Source organism: Botryllus schlosseri, chromosome 5 (genome assembly GCF_051294905.1).
Source record: "Botryllus schlosseri isolate E-star chromosome 5, Bs_hap1, whole genome shotgun sequence".
NCBI classification, from domain to species: Eukaryota; Metazoa; Chordata; class Ascidiacea; order Stolidobranchia; family Styelidae; genus Botryllus; species Botryllus schlosseri.
The window spans coordinates 21,799,351-21,822,128 of NC_137240.1; the positions used below are offsets into that span (position 1 = coordinate 21,799,351).

The window sequence follows — 22,778 nt, forward strand, 5'->3', positions numbered from 1 at the left end:
CAGGAATCATGGACACTGGACAGCCCTTAACAATCGAGCCAAGTCGTGCCTTCGTTCTAAACCGCAAATATCGTTATTATATTCTGGCAGACAGCAAGTCTCACATCATTTGATTTGTAGCTCTCCTAGATTCAGTGCAATATAACTTAGGTGCGGCGCTGTACAAAACATTCAAATGCTCAGCGAGAAAAACGTTGTAGAATCACAACCTTTAAATGGTGGGGACAAGAAGTTGATATATAATGGGAGAAATGATATCTCAGCTCACACATTCGATTTTGCAATTACCAAGAAGGAAGTAGGCTAGGTTATACTTATTGGCATTGCCTTTAAATCAGTAGTATTGCAATTATATGTGTATAGCTATATGGCTCCTGAGTGCATTGGGTTACTCGGCATAAGTTACAACGTCCCGTTAAATGCTTGTAAAGTTTTGGAGATATCATTATCAAGGGTTTGAAATAGATGGATTCGAAGATGATCCTATTGATCATATTGGTTGTTGGTGTACGAATGGCATATTGTGAGGTTGCATACCCATCGCTTCTGGAGATCGTCGACCGACACTGCCGTGCAGAACATCATCATGCGCCTCGATTAAATGTCACCGATTCCGCACTGATTACTCTTATTGATGCAAGGATACAATTGGGTAAGACATTTTCGGTTTCAGCATGTTTGTTGACACTACAGAGACCTAATTGCACATGCGGTCGATACGTTGCCCATAACGATTGCTGAGGAAGAAAACGTAGCTGAATGGCAACCGTTTGTCGCAATGCACATGATTTCAATGTCACAATAGCGTAAATAAATATGCTCGTCTGCTCAAAGACGTAACAGATATTATAAATTTGTAGTATCGGTGCTCTCCACTGCCATTTGTCTAACTCTGCACAATTCGTTAGAGACACCAGTCTACCCAGCTGATAGTTCTCTTGGTATATGTTTTCTATAATCACTTTGTTTCACAAGCATTAGCGCCGCAAAATCCCAGCAACTGCAGAGACGCCAATCAGTTATACGCTCGATCGCACAACAGAACGGGTGGAATCTTCATTATTACTCCGCCTGGGATTGAGGCTCTAGAAGTGTACTGTGACATGACAACCGACGGCGGTGGCTGGACGGTGAGTAGCGTGGAGGCAAACTAGATAAATGTAGTTTGATAGGTGCTGTGATACATCAACTGACTAACATGTCGCTTTACCCAGTCGGGTAAGATCTTAACAACTTTTAAGCAACTTGGAACACATAGAATTCCATTTTCTACCCTTGATTTTATATTTTAAGTCCACATCGCTGATTTTTTGCTGATGTCTTAGTTTCTGGAGAGATGTACGAATGTGGTTTATCATTGGAAGACCCGTGGACGGTGCATATACAGGACATAGTTTTTCGCATCCAGAAACCACTATACCAGTGGTTCCCAACCTTTTTGTCTTCATTCCCCACTTCAGATTTATTCGGAGCCTTCATTCCCCACCAGGACCGTACAGCACTTCGTCAGTCCCGCCAAAAAAAACGTTGGTCTTGGGCCCCCACAGGATGATAAACCCAACATCGCTTCGCTTCGCCCCCAGAACCTCCTCAGCCCCGCTGAGCCCGTACGCTTTATCCTCGCTACTTATCAGCTACATTTGGTATACTGTTTAGTGTGTCGTCTTATTTGGACTAAGCACGCGAAGCGCGAAAAATTTATATAATTCGTGTTTGAATCGGTAAATATGGGATCGCAAATTGCATATATTTTGTTATCAATTTTTTATCCCCTCTCTGCTCACGTCATCAGATTTACCGGTAAAGCTGAGTGAGGTATGCTGGAAAAGGTAGGACCCCTAAATAAGAATTATACGTCTTCGGGCTGACCCGTTGGTATAACGACTTCATTACATTACGTTATTTCATGACCTCCTATATCTGCTATGTCAAAAGAGATGGAAATCGCCAAAACTAAAAGGCACACACCACACGATTTCAAATTGGTATTGCTTTACTGGCAAATAATTTTTCCCGGCGGGATGGCATTTGCCCGGTGGGGTTCAGATCGCCAGGACAGGACCATTCAGCGCCATCCATTTAGCCGCCTATGGACAATTAAACATATATGTATATTGTATATATATCGAGTTTTTCGGTTACCACAAGGCTATTCCTTCTCGGCCAAGGACTTCTCGCTGCTGATCGTTCTGGCACGCTTCTCGGAGTTGCTTGTTACATGGCCTATAACTTCATATGCCTTGGTGCGTCGTGGCGCAGTAATGGCCGACGCCGAATTCTCAATTTCTATAAATTCTACGTAATTTCGTGGGGGAAAGTACCCACCCAATAATCAAATATTCGGCAATATGAAATCGCGCAACTAGCGCGAAAATTTTTTGAAAGAGTGGTTAAAATTTCCCAAAAAATACTTTAATTTATGTTAATTCACGAAATAATTTTAAACCTCTTCGAGATCGCACCCCCAATTGGGGGGTTTGGGGTGCGGCAATTACGGTCCTATTCCCCACTACCCAGCACTTTTGTCATCACAGAGTAGCTCTCTGCCGGTTTGACTGTAGACACAAAACACACAACCACACCAGTACGCGAGACAATCGCCTATAACTGCAACATATAACGTATTGTGAACCGATTCCAGTAACGCTCAAAATTTCGCGAAAGCGTTATTTCATGTCAAACTAGTCGTGCTGGAAGCATTTGTGACGCCATCATTGGCCATCCAGAGTTAAAAATGAGGTTTTGTGAACAACACGCAATAAAATTTTCAATACATACATTCTAGAGCAGTTAACTGGTAATGGTGATTACGCATTTGTCTCCGTGAATATGTATAGACTGTCCTGTATATAATTCTGAACAAATGCGTCTATTCCCCACCAGAAACCATTGAATTCCCCACCAGTGGGGAATTCCCCACCCTTTGGGAACCACTGCACTATACAGATATGCAACGATACTCCTGACCAAGGCGATTTTTTGACATATCAAACTAGGTCAAAATATTTTCACAATTGTAGCGTTGGGTCAACAAATTGTCAAAATTGTTTACAAAGTCAAAATTATTATTCCATCCACATTTCGTTTGTATCATACATGTTTGCACTGTCGGTGAACTTATCATTTGACATGTTACAGCTTGTAGCCTACTTTATAGGTCCACCGTTGTAGACCGCCCATTGTCTGCTCATTGTGAATCATATACGGTCAAATGAAACAAATAGGTTGACAAGGTGTTTTGCTCAACGTAGCGCAATATCCCAACTTATGCAAAACTGCTTGGACATTGGTTTTATATCAAGAAGCGCATGATGAAAAACTATGATGTGGCCAACATTGTCAGGATGAAGCAACACGGTTTGTCACCAGCAGTGTACGACCAACTTCAGTGTCACCAGCCAACAACTGCTGGTGTTCAACGTTCTTTTTCCATTCTTGGCAAGCTACACTTAGTACGAAAGACACCATATATCCGAGAATGTAGGAAAGTAGCTTTCGTTGATTTACAACAAATTTTCATTATTTCTACCAATGCGTGATGTAACTACTGAAATTCTTCATAGGTACAGATTTCGTGAAAATAAAGTTTTTTTCGTGTAAAATTTGACAATGTTTAAGTCAAACTACTTCGCAATGACAGACATTTCCAATCAGAATTATAGATTCGTAGTACAATTGTAATATTATGTACGTAAGCACCTAATTTACATACATAACGCAAATTGTCAAAATTAAGTTTTGTAATGTCAAAAAAGTAATATTAAAGGATTTTTTAGGTCAAAATCTTGCGTTTTTAAGGTAGAAAAATCATCCGACTAATGATACATCCAATGAAGATGCCAGTGTTACTTATGAAACCGATTTGATTCAGCTCTAGGGCTGGGTGAAATCGATTTCCTGTGTTTATTTGTTTGTTTTATTCAAACTACACAGAGGCGCTTATCGCCTATACGGTCATTTGCGCCACGACATTAATTTCAGTAATTTCAGTCTTTGTAATGTTTCGCACGACTTCCATTCTCGCTCTCTTTCATCATCGGTCACGCTCGTTTTTCATGCGCCCGTATCTTGTACTTTGCTGCCGACTTTTGGCTCGGCTCACCTTCACTCTGGGCTTTGGAAACGCTGCTACTGCAGTGAGGTCAGCGATGAGGCGCCCAGAGAAACCTCTCCGACACATAGTAGTTGGTCCGAATCGGGATCCGAACCCCTGCTATTGGTGTCGCGACGCTGGCGTCTAACCAACTGCTCCACTCGCTTCCCCAATTACCTGTGTGATTCGATTCTCAATCGAGTATTGGCTGTCGAGACGTGTATTTGAGTATCACACACTATGACATCACAACGGCCGTGGGTCGATCACGACATCAGAGATATTTTTTTTCTTCTCGGTAACGTGTACAGATCTGTACCACATGTTTCGTATGCTGAGATACGGCCAATCTAGGTTTACTTCCTTTTACAGTTGAAGATAGAATCGAAAGTATAATTCTCATTAACGATAAGCATACAATTCTAGGAGTCGAAAAGTCACCCTCTACTACTCGACCCGAATCATTAGAATTACTCCCGTAAGATTCCGGCAGTAGAATCATTATGTCCAGCCCTACTAAACATGTCTCGTCGCCATTAGAACGTATTAAAAAAGATTGTAACTAACCATTATTGCCAGAGAGGTTAATGAGTTGATGTCGTCATTTATCCGATGTTTTTGTTGTTGTTATTGCGAGTGACAAAAACCATAAATAATTTTTCATATTAAGACTTGAAGAGCTTCTTGGAGATACAGAACTTCAATATACAATTAAATAGTATATTCATATTGAAATGAACCCGAATATTTTCGGCTGACACTCGTCAGGGGTAATCGTCAGCAACTAGTAGAGAATTGGAAAGAACATTGTATATCAACAATCGTATCACAAAATATGACGTCACCAGCATGAAATTTCGAATGAGAGAACGTTCAATGTATTATTTTTAGGTGATACACGAACTCCTTTTGTTGACAGAGTTTTGGTTAGTGTATTTTTATAAAAGTTGCTTCCAAGGCCTTGGAATCAACTTTTATAAAAATACACCAACCAAAACTCTGTCAACAAAAGGAGTTCGTGTATCACCTAAAAATAGTACATTGAACGTTCTCTCATTCGAAATTTCATGCTGGTGACGTCATATTTTGTGATACGATTGTTGATATACAATGTTCTTTCCAATTCTCTACTAGTTGCTGACGATTACCCCTGACGAGTGTCAGCCGAAAATATTCGGGTTCATTTCAATATGAATATACTATTTAATTGTATATTAAGACTTGAAATAAATTGCTTCGATTCAAAGCGATTCGAATCTACGGCAAAAAGATTTTACCAGAACCCCATAAATATATAACAATCAAAATTTTTATCATGTCGGATCAGTTATCAAAGCAAATATGGGGCAAAGGAATATGCCATCCTGGAATACTTGCCACGTGAGAAAGGAGGTTCTGCACTGTAAAAAATATCCTCGGTAAATCCCGACATTAGGTTAGGAACAAAATTCCCCGAGTTGTGACCCGGGAAACTACTTTCCGACCTTATTAAAAGTCGGTAAATCCCTAGTTCTCCCTGACTCGGATTGGAAAAAACCGAGTCTGATAATTTTCATTGACCTTTCACCTATATTTTCATTGACCTTTCACCTCACCCAAATCATAACTGTGCTGACTGACTAGGATTGCAAGAAACCGAGCCTGACAAATAATTGTCATTGACCTTTCACCTTAAACACACAAAATCAGTAGTCAGTCTGCAGATTAAAGAACAGTGTATGCAGCAAATCAAGCAATGTTCCATGAAAGTACAATGAACAATATTGGAAACCTGCAGGGTCACAAATTCATAATGAAGCGTAATTATTACAGGTAAACAAACAACATATGTTTGTTGTTCAAGTTGAAAATTTTATTGTGTAATGAGCACGCTATGTGCTGGTGCTAACAACTGAACAATGGTGCTTATAAGGTTTAGGCCAAGTGGTTGCCAATGCGTTAAGCAATCCAAAAATATAATCAAAAGACCAAATTTTGGGCCACGATCATTACAAATTTTTTGCGAATTAATATCGACAAGGACGACTATAGAGTAGCACCGATTAATTAAAAAACCAATGCTAAGCGTCACAACACAAGTTATTACTGCTGGCAGTCATCAAAGATGGCAAAAACAGGACCGCCACAAATCATAATACGACCATTATTCATCGAATATCATGTTTATCTTGTTACGAACAGCATTAGTTGGCTTGACGTTTGGAAGCTCGGCGAGAAAAGTTGCGATAAAGTTCAAGGAGTTTGATGATGAAGGAGCAAACTTCACATTGAAAACCCAATAAATAGCTATCAGGCATGCTAGAGCATGGTGAAAACCAAATAAACCTTTCACAACTTCTCCATCGAAATGAATCGTCCACTTTTCCGTCTCAGAATTGAATGCGATGGTCGGGTAGACATTCTTCGGTTCCTACGAAATATAAACGTTACTAATATCCAGTATCCATGGAATAGTTTAAATCAGTGATTCCCAACCGCAGCCCTGAGGGCCGCATGCGGCCCCCAACTAGCCTTCTTGCGGCCCCCACAAAAATATTGAGAAATCGATCCATGAAAAAAAATTATATTTATAAAATGCTCTTGCTTGGCTTGGAGTCTGGAGTTTTCAATTAGGGTTGCACGCAAGTTGTGAGTAGGGCTGGGCATAATGATTCGAGTACTCGAATCTGAATCGAGTATTAATTTTAATGATTCGAGTCGAGTAGTAAACGACGATTTTTCGAGTACTAAGATAATACGCTTCTCGCCACTGAAAGTTACCTCATCAACGAGATTTATAGTATCGATACCAATTTTCACTGTTGAGGCCTTGAAACCCTGATTGGCGGTATCGTAGCAAACGAAAAATATAGTACAAAGCTACGAAGGTTACTGGACATAGCACATTTCGGAAGACATGATTATCCCACAACATTGTCACCAAGTGGAATGAAATCGGTATGGTCTGAAAAATACCAAAGTATCATTTATGAGATGGATAACAGGCAATATATTCTTTGCGGTGGCATAAACGGTGCATATTTGAACTTTAATGTATTACATTCCGTTATGACGTCATTATGGGTGATACTCGATTACTCGACTCGACTCGAAGCATATTACGTGATTCAGAATCGAATCACTTAGGTACTCGATTTTGCCCAGCCCTAGTTGTGAGTAGACTGCTAAGAATACGTCACTGCTGTTCCATTGCAATGTGCCCGAACTTTCCAGTTGAACGGGCAGTACCTATAGATATAAGTATAGTTAGAGATATTGACAGGACCGTAACTGCCGCACCCCAAGCCCCTGAATTGGGGGAGCGAGCTCGAAGGGGGCCCAAAATTATTTAGTGAATCAGCATAAATTATAGAGTATTTTATGAAATTTTATGCAACTTTTTCAAAGATTTTTCGCGCTGCGCGCGATTTCAACTTTCCAAGTACCTTACTTATTGGGTACTCTTCGACAAAGATGAAATACGCAAGATTTATAGAAGTGGGCATATCGGTGTTAGCCATTACCGCGCCACGCCGCACGAAGACATATAAAGTTTTAGGCCATGTAACATGCGACTCCAATAAGTGTGCCAGAACGATCGGCAGCGAGAAAACCATGGCCGAAAAGAACTGCCCTTACGCTGACCGAAAACTTCGTTATGTATATTCAAAATACATATAGGTATAATTGAAGGGAAGAATTATATGCCAGTGAAGAACTACCAATTTGAAATAGTTTGCATCTTTTAGTTTAGTACGTTTGGACGATTCTATATTTTTTGATACAGCAGACTGGAGGTCACGAAATAAAAAATAACATCACCTAACGAAGTCGTACCAACGGCTCCGCCCGTCCGAATATGTTTAATTATTATTTACGGGCCCTACAGTTTCCAAGACCCCTCACTCAGCTCTATTGGTAAATCTGATTACGTGAGCAGAGCAATATATATGCAATTCCCGATCTTATTGACCTATTTTATTTTGAATTATCGAAAATTTTCGCGCTCCGCGCTGGCTCACTAAACGGGGATCCTGATTTCGTGGCAGAAGCGAACAACGGCACGGGGGTCGGTTTATGACCCTATGGGAGCCCAAGATCTAAGTGTTCTGGGGGGCCTGACGAAGTGCTGTTTGGGTATTGATAACTAATTTACGGATAGATGTGCAACAAGTGACTCACGATTGAATACGCCGAGATGCGTACTGCTTATTTAGCCGGCAAAAAGCAGCATAATTGGTAGTCCTACTCTTATAGCTCGCGACCCAAGCGTCCGAATAATTTGATATGTCGGTGTTTATCGAAAGCAAATGTCGCACTGATTCCAAAAATACGAATTGAAATCTCGCCAGGGCAATAAAACTACTCCGAAATAGCCAGCAAAGGTTGATTGTTCTGAACAACGGGAGCGCAGCAACACAATGGCCAATGGCGTCAAGCGAATGATCGGAACAATGCCAATTTCCATATTTTGGTGACAATTTTGGGTTCCTTTCATTGCCCTGGTATTCGTGCGGCCCCGGCCGTACTCTGAAATTCTAAATTTGGCCCTCACGCCGAAAAAGGTTGGGAACCACTGGTTTAAATGAGTGTGAGGTTTGTGGATCAGTGATTTATAATGTGGGCGGGTAGGCAGAGGCTGGAACATTATGTAAATTATATTTAATTAATTAATTATAACCAATGTTCCCTCTAAGCTGCGCACGTGCGCAAATGTGAAAACAATACTGACAGAGGCCATTTTAAATGTCCAAAATATGTAATGAATGGATGGAAATGTTTAGCTGCAGTTTGAGGAATACCAATGATCAACACACCTTGTCCACAATCAGGAAGTTGTCATAATTTTCTTTGAAGATGGTTGGGATGTAAACCATCCAGTCCAGTTTTTGAGTACCTGAAAACGAAGTGCCAACTCAGATGAAGCATAAAAGGACAGAAAATGATTCCCGAAATAACAAATAACGTAGTCAGCGAAAGTTTGAACTTTTGCGGTTCATAAAGTAAAGGGGGTACCTGTTGGAATAGGTTTGGGGTCAAGATATATACAAGGGAAGGGTTAATTTCAGGATTATATTAGGGGTTAGGGTGAGTTTTTGAGTTGTGAAACCACATGCGAAAGTGTGGCATACTGATCTGTGGTTTTTCATTGTGTCGCATGCTCATGTGTTGGGCAACCCGTGAAAGGATAAAAACATCAAAGGTTAAAGCATACACTACTTACTCATTAACTTCGTGATTTCCACAGGACTATCCTGTGGTAGTATGAATCTTGATGCTGAGCTATAACTCTTCCCAAAAATCTTTGACGTCAGGTCGACAGAGTAAGTATCGTCGGAACAGTCTTGTTTCTGACAAATCATTTTCATTTCTTCCAAAATCTGAACAATGGGAAATATTGACTTCATAGCATAGCTACCATGCCATGGGTGGTTAGTATAGTATAATTTTGCTGCGGGGGCCTTCAATTTCATCAGTAGTTTAAATTGACGTGCAAGTCCGGTGACGTACTGGTCATAACTATGTATTAATGCTCTACTAATACATAGAGAATATTATACACTTACGAAAAATATATATCATAGCATTTAGTGCAGTGGTTCTCAACCTTTTTTCAGTCACGCCCCCCTTTATGATAGTGAAAAATTTCGCGCCCCCTTATCGTCGTATCAAAAAATCCAACGGGGATGCTAGCAACCCCAACAGATTGTTTGATGGCATGGAAGGTTATGACCGTTGACGAGAGAATTCAAAAATATGAAATTCGGCCTATATATAGAGAAACAAGCCTGAATTGGAGGTAAATCGCGCAAAGCGCAAATTTTTGTAGTTGACCGCTTCTTCGCGCCCCCCTTCAGAAGCTTTCACGCCCCCCAGGTTGAGAACCACTAGTTTAGTGTAATTCATTCTTGTGCGTTTCGTATGTATGCACACAGGGCTTATAAATCGTGCCTGAAACCAATACGTTATACCTACCCAATATGCACCTGCCAGAACTGGGTACGCACACAACAGACTCTTTGTTGATGTCCCTTTGCTAACGTTATGTCGACGATCGAGAAATGCCAAGTAGTTTTTGAAATGTTTAAATTGATTTCAGTTATTATTAATGTTGTTGTTTCAAAATATGCTATTCTCTTGTGCTAAATATCAATATCCTTAATGTTCTCCCTCTCACCCGTTATACAGGTAACAAACGTTCAACAACAGAGTTGTTGGTTTTTGGAGAGGTTCCCTCTGCACCAATAAAAATAGACTCGATGAGGGTTGAATCTATTTCGCCAAGGCACATCAGATCAGACTTGAAGAACTACGGTAGATAATTATAGTTGCGTAATTTCACAAAATTATAGCGAAATGTCCGTAATCTAATTCTAATCTAATTTATTGCAAGAAATATATGAGTAGGTAAATATTCATCTCTCTTGTGAATGAGCCTACTGATCCTACATTTCACTTACCGCCACTGGTGCTCAAAATCAGCCGCAACGTTAGTCCATCTACAATTGCCGACATGTTATAAAGTTCGACGAACGAATCAAATGTCTTGTCATAATATTCCATTTTGAATTGATTGTCCCCAATTTCATTACGAAATACATTTCTCACAACATCAGGAACCGCAGATTGGTGATTAACTGTGATCACTCTTCTAATATCACCATAACTAATCAGCAGTTTCATATTCAACTGTACAACAATCACAGTGGTAATTTGATAACCAGCTGTAGTGTGTATCTGTAAAATACAATGGTCATAATCAAAATAATGAAAATTGCACAAAACTTGTGTCAAGCAATATTTTTCAATCAACATACTCTACACTGTATGAGCTCAATTATCTTTAGGCTTCAAACTTAAAACATATTTGTTGATGCAGCCAATAAAGTATGCATCATGGGGCCTTTGCCAAAATATTTCCCCGGGCTGAAAAACGTAAACAGAACCGGTTTCCTCCACAGCATAGCAGTGTAAATGTCGTACAAATCTCGACTTCAGCAACGGCCACCACACAAGTGCCACTGTTCATTGAAATATAGAATATATTCCACACGACAAAATATTGATCCATCATCAGCCTCATTTACAACATAAATCCCCTGCCTACCATATGTTTCATATCCATTGCCATATAATTTCTAAGAACATACCCAATTCATGGCCGTCTGTCGGCGTGAAACCGCACTCTGTTCGTTAACTCCTGGCGAAATGCTTGGTACGCGCATCTACTCGCGCGGCAAATTCTTGACCTCAAAAGACCTCTCTCGGGTCGATATATAAGAGCAAATAGTTGCGGAAACTTTGTCATGCCTGCTGAAGCGAGACGGAAATGATGGAGCTTCGTGCCTGTTCTGTTCGAGTGTTCGTTGCTATATTAAGCGCTTGCTACACAGCACTCAATTCATTATGCCAAGTGAAATAAAATTGGAAGCGCGGGCATTGGTGGCCACAAAACTGAATCTACTGTGTCATAGTTAGTGGGCTTAGGCGCGTTAAAATTAAAGGCGCGTTAAAATTGAACGTGCATTGTGATTTTGAGATCGCAGAACAAATAATCACATACTAATATGCCGCGACAATTAGAGTCACCAAACCTTCTTCGTTGCAATGTCACATTAGGCTACGCATTACGCATTAGACAAACGCGAATACGGGTTACAAGGCAGTTCAAAATGTAACATGTTTGACATCGTTTAGCGCGGATGGAAATAATTGCCCATTCTTGCTCTGTACTGAATAATCAGCTATCATGATCGCCCGAAAGCGCGATGATGTAATCTCAACTCCCGATTTTACAATGGAATTTTCCACTACAAAATGTTTTGACAAAGACTGTTACGCACAATGCACAATGCGATAAGACACAATGCAATGTAACGAACAGATAGGAGGATGTTGAATGACACGCATCAGCAGCGATCCTTCACTCTAGCATCCACCTCGGCCCAGAGTGCCCGATGTCACAGTTCTTTTTGATGTTGATCCATCCTCAAGAATGGACATTACCGAGAATGCAATATATGCCATGCCGGCATGTTACTCATAGGTACAGGACATGTATATATTTATCACGGCGTTGTCACGTTCGGTGTCGATTCTCAGGTATTAATCTCGGCAACATCCGTCCTAGTAAGTTGGATTCTTGACATTGTTCATTCTCTGTAATGTTCATTCTCGATGCTGTCCATTCTCGGTAATGATTATTCTCGGTAATTCTCGGTAGGGTACATTCTCGGTAATGTCCATTTTCGGTGGTTTATTCTCGGTAATGACCATTCTCGGTAATGTATATTCTCGGTAGTGTCCATTCTCGGTAATGGTATTCTCGGTAATGTCCATTCTCAGTTGTGTCTATTCTCGGTAATGACCATTCTCGGTAAGGTTCCAGCTTCGGTAATGGTATCCTCGGTAATTTCCAACCTCGCATGCGGTTGACATCTCGCGTGACTCGGAATGCACTGAAAACGAGTCGACGTTTTGGGGAAAAAACTAGGAAACGGGTTGAATCGAGTCATATCCGAGCCTAAGGTCGGGATTTACCGAGGATATTTTTTACAGTGTGGTTTATCTATCATTCACACATGCTGTTGATGGGTGATGGTGCTCACCCTACCAGTAGATATTTCCAAAGGCATTAATTTTACCGCATCTTATCTGCTTTCCCGGCATGAGCATCTATGTAAAATCTGAATAAAATTGGATCCGTAAGCAAAGCATCACCTTCACGTTAATTGCGGAACTGTTTTCCAGCATGTTATTATAGTTCACCACTACGAATAACTATATTTAAAATACCAAATTCATAATAGTCACGTGGGATTGAAAACGCACCCGTTTTACATATAGGTGTTCCAACGCCGAACGGATGGAAGTGTCGACTTCGAAAGGAATTGGTACGAGTACGCTAATGGATTTGGTAACAGACAAAGAGAATTCTGGCTCGGTAATATATATTTCAACTGAAAATCATCATTGCATGAGTCTACGACAGTCATTTTTACGGGAAGATCACTCAGTTATGAAACAGCTAAAATCAAAGACTAATCCAGATTCAACGGACATACCAGATCCAAGTCGTGATATTTCGTAATGTTTTGTTATGAATTAGTATGCAATAGCATAAGCCATACCAGTTCCAAGTCACCATACTTCGTGATCTATCGGTATGTATCAGTGTACTTTCAATAGCATTAGATATAGGAAGATACAGCCCGAATTTCATTATTTTCGGAAGATATCTAGGGTTCGTGTTTGTCAAAAGTACCTAAGAGGTGAGTAAGGAAATCCACTCGTATATATATCGGCATTATCCGCATGCATCACTTTTGTGACCGCATTATACTTTCACAAATTTTGATAAGTAACCTTAATATTGCTGACGGATTACATGACTTTCAGGTCTCGAGAATATTCACAGCTTAACAGCTGATGGGGTCCATGAACTCAGGGTGGACATGATCGACCGGAATGGACAGCATTACTACGCAAAATATTCGTGAGCAAAACTTGCCAATCCCCGCCTACAAAATAGGGGTCGATTGTGCAATAGCAACTAGCGATGGTGATATGGTAACAAATATAACAATTAGTTATGATGGAAGCGTCTTAAATGTTGTCGGCTAAGTACTAATAAAGTTGCTGCGAACTTGACCGTGTTACACTAATCAAATTCAAACGCAAATCCTTTCTTACTCTTCAGGCTACGCTCTCTTTATGAGATATTGTCGGAGTAGCAATCATGGTCCAAGATGGCACTTTGCATCTTTCGAATGATCTTACCCACGATAATGTGACCACGGTGAAAGTTCACACTTTTGATCTTTGAACACATATTGTTGATAGAATTCAAATATATCTGGGATCAGATTACGCACCAAGCATTGCTGGGTGGCTCATGGAGTCTTCGGCCCCCAGTTGCAATTTTGCACCACCGGATCGAAATAATTTCCGGTTGTATCAGGCATAGCTAACGAGGCTCATTAGGTTCATCAAGCCCGTTCTCGGCACAAGCCCGCGGTATAGTTGGAAATAAGCCGAACAGTGGTGGCTTTTTGGGTGGGCGAGGTGGGCGGTCGCCCAGGGCCCCCCTGGTTGAGGAGGGCCCCCCCTCCTTGGTTCACGCGCTTTTTCCAACTATTTCTCCGGTCTACGCGCTTTTTACCAACTATTTCTCCGGTTTATGCGCTTTTTCCAACTATTACCATTTTCTAAATAACCGTGGAAATCCTTGTATCCATGAAGAATACGGTACAGTACCGTAAAAAGGCGTGAATCATAATTCTCATTTTTTGAGTTATCATTTTTCGAATAACCATGAAAATCCATGCACCCATGTAGAATATGGTCCCGTAAACAGATGTCGATCATCAAATTTCTGTGCGCGTTAAAAGAGCTTACTTTGATTTTATGAGGGAAGACCCTGCTACATTTATGCGATTTTTGGTTATCATTTTGCGAATAACCGTGAAAATACATGCAGGCCTACCCATGTAGAATATGGTAGGCCAACCGTAAACAGTGGTCGATCATTAAATTTCTGCACCGGTTAAAAGACCTTACTTTTATTTAATGGGGCCCCCCTCATTTACGCAATTTATAGTTATCATTTTACAAATAACCGTGGAAACACATGTAGGCTTACCCATGTAGTACCGTAAACAGTTTTCGATCATCAAATTTCTGTGCGCGGTAAAAGAGCTTACTTTGATTTTATAAGGGGGGGCTTCTACATTTACGCGATTTTTGGTTATCATTTTGAAAATGACTGAAAATATGCGCAGGCCAACTCATGTGGAATACGGTACTGTAAACAGTTGTCGATCATTAAAATTCGGCACGCGTTCAGCGTGCGAGCTCACTTCGATTTATGAGGGGCCCCTCCTACATTTACGCAATTTTGGGTTATCCATTTTGCGAATAACCGTGAAAATATATGTATCCATGTAGAATATGGTACCGTAAACGGTTGTCGATCATTAAATCCTGCACGCGTTGTGCGAGCTTACTTAGATTTCAGGAGGTGGGGCCCTCCTACATTTACACAATTTTTGGTTATCATTTTGCGAATAACCGTGAATATATATGTACACATGTAGAATATGGTACCGTAAATAGTTGTTGATCATTAAATCCTGCACGCGTTGTACGAGATTACTTCGATTTATGAGGGGGGACCCTACATTTACGCAATTTTTGGTTATCATTTTGCGAATAACTGAAAATACATGCAGGCCTACCCATGTAGAATATGGTACTGTAAACAGTTGTCGATAATTAAATTTCTGTATGCGTTATAAGAGCTTACTTATATTTTATGAGAGGGGCCCCTGCTACATTTATGAAATTTATAGTTATCTTTTTGCGAATAACAGTGAAAATAGATGTACGTACCCATGTAAAATATGGTACCGTAAACGGTTGTCGATCATCAAATTGGTGATTTGTGTGAGAGACGCGATCGCATCCGCTAACGTAAAATTTTGTCGTGAATGATTGTCACTTCCAGTATATTTTTGAATAATATTCAACACCTTCTTCTCAGTGCTATAAAATTACAATAACATTCACAAAAAACTACTACAGTGTATACAGGAAGTATATATTTTCAGTGACTGGTGCATCTCATTCATTTTCAGTAATAGGCTAACTCCATGTCAGTAGCCCTAAAACAATTTAATGGTTTATTTCAGTTTCTAGATTTGACAGAAATTTGGATCAAGTGATTTTGAAATATATCCGAGTAGCCTACATCACAATTTCAAGCTTTTAAATTCAATATCCAGCTTTTCAAGCCAGCGCATGATAAAAAACAAGCTTTTCCGGCTCATTCAATCTTAAAATTGATAGAATTTTTGGTAGGTCTGTACATGAGCTATCTTGTATAAGTTGATCTAATATATCATTCAAGTTACAATTTAGCTATTTTGTGTACGGCACTCAAGTTTAAAGTCATTTTTAATGAAAATCATTACAGTATCCCTCTCATTTCTGTCAACTTGAAAATTTTCATGACTAGTCATAAGCTATTATAAGAATGCTGAAAAATGAGTTTTTATTAACTATATGATTTTTAAGTTGTGACAGCAATGTATGTTGTAGGCAGAAGTAGGCGATTTGGATAATGTTTAGTTCCTCTTAAAACTAGCGTTCGAAATTTTCGTGTGGACAGTGTTGCGCCAACAATATTTGAATTTGACGCTGTGTATGACTTGATTTTGAAAATTATTATGAGCCTAGTTTTGACCCCTTACGTCATTTTATTGTCAGGTTCAAGAGCTTCTTCTATTCTGCTAGGCGTTTAGACGAGGTTGTCTGGTCAAGCTGTTTTATGACCAGTACCATTGCAAGGATTCATTGTAAAATTTACCATAAACATGCAGCTGTCTTGGTTAGGTAAATTCTGGGACAAGTGGTGATTTGTAATATACCGGTATTTGTTCTTTTCTGTAGGTACTTTTGCTGTGTTAGCTGTTAGGAATAAATCATTTTTCTTTCACTGTACAAATCTAGTCCTTGTTGAGTGATCCGGTAATAATTCTTGATGACCATAAACTCCTCTTGGTTGAGTCATCTTGTCAAAGAAGGGAAGTCATTGTTGTTTGTTGTTGTTATTGTTTTGAGTATTCATGAATCATGATGTCTCGACTGCTTCGGTAAGTTTACACCAAGCCAATATCATTTTGTACCCGTATGATAGTTTCCATAAAGTTGTTCTTTTTTTACTTTTGGTGTCATATTTGCTATCATCATTTTGATTTCTACTTTTTCGAAGAACTAAATGCATCAATTCAATTGTCCGGTCATAGTAGTTTCTTCATTCATTGGAAGTTTCAATTCTTTGGATGTGTTCTATAAACTTCATTGTTTGGTCACCTTAGTGATCGATTAGCTCTTGGTCGTCATTCAGGGTTGTAACCGAGTCAAATATCAATTCTGCTTTTATATTTTGATCTGAGCCAAGTCGAGTCACCAAAATATCACGATTCGAGTCATTGGAATCCTGCCATCGTTTCCTTGAAAAAGTATGAACTTCCATTGCCACTATATTTGTGATGACTTTCACGCATGAAAATCTTATCTTGAACTTGAATGACACATTTGCCTCTTATAGTAAATAGTTACAGACAGCATTGATATTCCGTATAGTCTCATAGAAACTGTATATATGCAATAAATGATAGTTGTATGGAGAGGGGAGGGGGGTCTGGGGGGCGGAGCCCCCCATAAGCTGCGTTTATGGATATATGGGGGGCCCCTGGAAGTTTCGCCCAGCCCCCCCCCCAATCCTAGGGCCACCACTGAAGCCGAATATTTATTTACGACAGGAATAGCGTGATATTTCGAGCAAAATTCGCGAATATTACTATTATATTTTGAATACTTTGTTGCGCCGATAGCAGACGATATATATAAGACCTTGTTAGTTTCCACACCCTATTTAACGTCCACTTGTAGATTTATATAACTTTATTATAGTTACACGAGCTTTCCGAGCGCCGCTCCTTTATCAGGTGTTAAAGCGAAAGTAACGCAAAAAGAGCATCGCAAAGACATTTTGAATTTAAACCTATGCATATTGTGACATCATAGGGAATAGAAAATTTCAGATGCAAAAATCATGACTTTATGACGTCATAGACACTAAGATCAAATTTGTATTGGAGTCGCATACAGTAAGTTGTGGGTCTGAAAATTCTATACGATAAGATGAATATGGTAAAATACACATGCGGAAAAGGTGTAATGAAGTATTTCCGAGAAAACCTATATCTTAGCCATCCGGCAACCACGCAACTTGCGTAACATCTTAGTGAAAAGCAGGCTAACCCGGTCAAGACCAAAAAACAGCGTGGAAACTTGCGGACAATCGTCATGCAAGACATGTGCTATTCTCGACAACAGCACCGTCATTACAAGAGGACAGACCAAGCACAACACCAAAGGCCATTTTACTTGCAAATCAACTAATGTCATATATTTGATTCGTTGTCGCAAAGGATGCACCGATGCATGGTACGTTGGGGAGACCAGTCAACCTCTTCACAAAAGATTAAATGGTCATCGACAAGATATATCTAAAATCAACAAATCGAAGCCTGTCGGTGAACATTTCTCTTCCACTGGACACTCCGAGAATGACATGATAATAAACGCATTGGTCGGGAACATTGACGACTCTATCCTGCGCAAGGCTACTGAACAGAAATACATTGGTAAATTTGATACGTTCCGGCAAGGGCTGAACATAGATAGAGGATGCATGTCTCACTACACCATGGAGTAGGCTATACTGCACTTGACACCTTTTCCGCATGTGTATTTTACCATATTCATCTTGTCGTATCGAATTTTCAGACCCCCAACTTACTGTATGCGACTCTAATATAAATTTGATATTAGTGTCTATGACGTCATAAAGTCATGATTTTTGCATCTGAAATTTTCTATTCCCTCTGATGTCACAATATGCATAGGTTTAAATTCAAAATGTCTTTGCGTTGCTCTTTTTGCGTTACTCTCGCTTTAACACCTGATGAAGGAGCAGCGCTCCGAATGCTCGTGTAACTATAATAAAATTATATAAATCTACAAGTGGACGTTAAATAGGGTGTGGAAACTAACAAGGTCTATTATATTTTGGCGATATAAGGTCAAAATCCGGGCAATTTTCATAAAAAACGTTATTGTTTAAAGCAGTGGTTCTTAACCTTTTTTCCTCCAGCGCCCCCTTTCAAAAATTAGCGTGCTCCAGCGCCCCCCAACCTCATAATGTAAGGACTGTAATTAAGACAATGACTAAGAGGGAGGGCCGTAACAGCACTTCGTCAACCCCCCTAAAATCGATTGCCTTGCACACCAATAGCGTGATGAACCAAACTTTTGAGGGCTTCGCCCCCAAGCGTGATTTTGATGGTCAGCAAAGTTTGTGTGGCCTGGTCGCCCTAGGTACCAAAATTTTCTATAATGCATGAATGAATAGGTGGTAATTACATATATAAGTCGCTATAAACTTTTTATCCTCTCAGTCCACGTAATCAGATTTACCAGTAGCGGTGAGTGAGTTGTTGTGTTGGAAAATAAAGGGCACGTAATTAATAATTAAACATATTCGGGCGTGCCCGTGGGTATACAATTAATTCATTACCAGGGCCGTAACAGCACTACGTCAGCCCCCCTCCCCCCCCAAAAAAAATTGGTCTTGGGCCCCCATCGGGTGATAAACCAAACTTCCGGGGCGGTTCGCTCCCAGACCCCCCTTCGGCTATCCGCTACTTGCTGATACTAGTCATCTACATTGGGTGTCCATTTACTGAGCCAGCTATTCACGCCTAGACGCGCCAAGCGCGAAAAACTTCAATAATTAATGATTGAATTGGTCAATATGATCGGGAATTGCATGTATAGTGATATCAATTTTTGATCCTCTCTCTGCTCACGTAAACAGATTTACCGGTAGAGATGAGTGATGTGTGATTGAAAATGTAGGCCCCCTCAATAATAATTATACATCTTCGGTCGTTGGCAGGAACGAAACGGCATTTCGTCAGGCCCCCCGAAAAAAATTTGGTCTTGGGCTCCCATAGGGTAATAAACCGACCGCCCCCATCACGTTGTTCTCTTTTGCCACGAAATCAGCTGTACTGTTTAGCGAGCCAGTGCGAAGCGCGAAAATTTTCGATAAATCATGATAAAATCGGTCAATAAGATCGGGAATTGCATATATATTGCTATCAATTTCTTGTCCTCTCTGCTCACGTTACCTGATTTACCGGTAGAGCTGAGTGAGGTGCAATGTTCCCTCTAAGCTGCGCACGTGTGCAGTGCTGACACGGTCTCTGCGCACGGAAAATCTACGTTGCGCACAACAAATCCGAAGTTATGACCTTTTTTTAGTCGTTGCGCACTGTTGTCCAAATGTTCAAGGGTCTGCACAGTGAGTTGTTGAGTGTGCGCAGACTCGTCAAAACGTAGAGGGAACATTGTGAGGTGTCTTGGAAACTGTAGGGCCCGTAACTAATAATTAAATATATTCGGGCGGGCGGACCCGTTGGTGTGACTTCGTTGCATAGTGTTATTTCGTGACCTCCTGTCTGCTATATCAAAAATATAGAATCGCCCAACAGGGATATCTAGTTCTAGATATCCCTGTCGCCCAATCGTACTAGAATAAAAGACGCACACGATTTGAAATTGGTATTTCTTCACTGGCATACAATTTTTCCCTGCCAGATGGAATTCGTCTTCTGAGGTTCAGATTGCCAAGACAGGAACATTCGGTGCCAGTCATTTAGGCGCTCATGGACAATTAAACCTATATGTCTTTTGTAGGCTATATATAACGAAGTTTTCGGTGTTAATTTGCTCTGAATACTCATTAGGGATATGTCCTACCACCACATCATCTACTGCGAAGCCATTTTTCTCCAGCGCCCCCAATATTGCCCCTCTGAGCCCAGCGCCCCCCATATCGCCCCCTGAGCGTTTCCGCCCCCTTCAAAATCGCCAGCGTCCCTTAGGGGGCGCTGGAAGCACGGTTAAGAACCACTGGTTTAAAGTATCTATATGTAACATTTCGTTATTATCCCCGTTATAAATGAACGACGAACCTAATCGAGAGTATAGTTATTTTTGATATTCATGGTATATTTCGATTATAACATCTATTTTATAGCAAGCCGATACTACTTAGGATTCCTGATCTTCCGAGTTATAGAACGGCCCGCTTTCGTTCTATGTAAGACACCGCTTACGCTTATCGTATGGCGAGGAGGAGCCTAGGTGAAAATCCAACAATTATAAAGAAATTATGCAGTAGACCTCGGTCAGACTATACTCCAACTAGCAACCAATTGTTGTTGTAGCTGTTGAGCGTAGGCCTACCAGTAATACGCTATAGTGTGATGTTGAATTGAGAATACGTGAATAGATATACTATGGCCACCGGAAAAAAATATAATAACAACTAACGCAGCTCAGCGGTGTGCAATGTGCAACCTGCAGCCCGCATAGAAAACGCTGCGACCCGCGAAGAAGTGCAAATTTCGAATCGTCAAACCTGCCCCAAGATCGGTACTAATTTATCTTGGGCTGATATGTTTGAGTTAGCTTAGGTGAGCTGTAAGAAGAAGTGAAAACGCGTTCGTGCACAGAGCGACATCCCGAAGTCGGTGGTTTCGCAGGATGTCATGACACGGAAAACTCATGTACATGATTTTTGATGATAACATACCATTGCTGCAGGCAATTATTAGGCGCGATTAGTAGCCGAATTGCGAACGCCGTGGTTTCAGGTCGTATGTACCGCCGTACGCAGTGGGATTTGGGTTTAAATCGAAACCCCGTCCTTTTGAAATGTCAGTTCTACCTCCAATACTTTTGGCATTGAATGTAAAGGGGTGTCCCATGAAACACAGGGCGTTCCCTGAGCCAGTCTCTGGGATTCTCTAGAGGACACACTCAACTTATACATATGATTTCTGAATTGTGATGATACTCTCGTCTTGGCCATCATTGACTGCAGACATTTAGGCTCAATCTGTAGTCGAATTGTGGCTGTAATGGTGGTGGTATGTCGCGTGCAGTGGCGTACGCATTGGTGGTTTGGGTCCGAAAGCGATACCCATTGTTTCTGAAATGCCAATTCCATCTTCGATATTTATAAGATCATTTGTAAGTTAGCAAATGAGTGTCGCCCCTGCGTTCTGACCAATCATTACGATACCACTTACGCGGTGGACTCGCGGATTTCTAAACAAATATTTGAAAATGAACAGCAGATATCCAATGAATATTCAATATCATGTTTTCGTTTTGTTTGGTAATATTATTCATTGATTTTGTTATTTTAAAAATCTATTGACGGACAGTTCATTTCGCGCACCGGCAGTCTCCAATAATGTATTCTATGTCAAGATAGATGTGTAATGCGGTAGATTTTTGTTTTTATGACTCGTAAAAAATTCGGGGTTACGCGAAGGCTTATTATGTGTAGTCTGATATCTAAATAGCATCTCATACATTTCTACAGGTCCTTCCGTATCGAGTCTGCGTTGGACAATTATCGCTTGAGGGTGAGCGGATATACAGGCAATGCAACGGACTCGTTGTCATACCACAATAACCAGCCCTTCTCAACATACGATAACGATCACGACAGCTCCGGAAACTGTGCAGAATACTGGAAAGGAGCTTGGTGGCATAAAGCTTGCTATTATAGTCATCTCAACGGGAAATTCACTGGGTCCGATGGCAAGGCGTTTCAGTGGTGGCACAAGATAAATCCAACAGGTTGGAGTCATCCCAGTCGGGCGATACTCCTTCGATTCTCAGAAATGAAGTTTCGAAAAGTTCAGTGACACTTGAAACAGCGAATGCAGTCTTCGTGCTTTCGATGGTGTCAATCCTGCCGATATACAGGAGAGCTGCACTTGAAATCGAAATCTACAAACGCATTATTTAACCTTGTAAATACAATCATATCGTATTTGTGTTTCCGAATTTGTGTAAGTTCATGATTAGGCTACGATGAAAGATGAAAAAACACAAATTATAAAACAAATTAGCAGCGATTAAAACCTCAATCCATTTAGCATAGAATTTAGTCGTGTAGGACAACGTTTGTTTTGACGAGTCATGTTTTTAGTTAATCAGTTTGGATGTTTTAGTGAATCAGTTTAATTCAACTGTCCTTTATTTGCGTTCCGTT

At 40.5% G+C, this 22,778-nt stretch overlaps 2 protein-coding genes across 4 annotated transcripts; one reads left to right on the top strand and one right to left on the bottom strand.

Annotated features, from left to right (window-relative positions):
• Window positions 1-261: 261 nt before the first annotated feature.
• On the top strand, window positions 262-22,556 carry LOC145439387 (fibrinogen-like protein A). Its single transcript, XM_080316870.1, has 5 exons — window positions 262-652; window positions 976-1,130; window positions 12,920-13,016; window positions 13,472-13,568; window positions 22,101-22,556. Exons 1-5 carry the CDS (start codon window positions 466-468, stop codon window positions 22,426-22,428), a joined length of 864 nt encoding a protein of 287 aa, XP_080172996.1. The 5' UTR covers window positions 262-465; the 3' UTR covers window positions 22,429-22,556.
• On the bottom strand, window positions 5,792-11,410 carry LOC145439388 (uncharacterized). 3 transcript variants are annotated; one of them, XM_080316871.1, is made up of 4 exons: window positions 11,224-11,410; window positions 10,534-10,810; window positions 8,890-8,969; window positions 5,792-6,503 (listed from the first exon to the last, which is right to left on the bottom strand). In XM_080316871.1, exons 1-4 carry the CDS (start codon window positions 11,296-11,298, stop codon window positions 6,237-6,239), a joined length of 699 nt encoding a protein of 232 aa, XP_080172997.1. In that variant the 5' UTR covers window positions 11,299-11,410; the 3' UTR covers window positions 5,792-6,236. The 3 variants fall into 3 exon arrangements, with proteins under 3 accessions (XP_080172997.1, XP_080172999.1, XP_080172998.1); XM_080316873.1 differs by having other exon boundaries at window positions 10,534-10,721; window positions 11,224-11,403; XM_080316872.1 differs by lacking the exons at window positions 10,534-10,810; window positions 11,224-11,410 and adding an exon at window positions 9,297-10,036.
• Window positions 22,557-22,778: the final 222 nt, after the last annotated feature.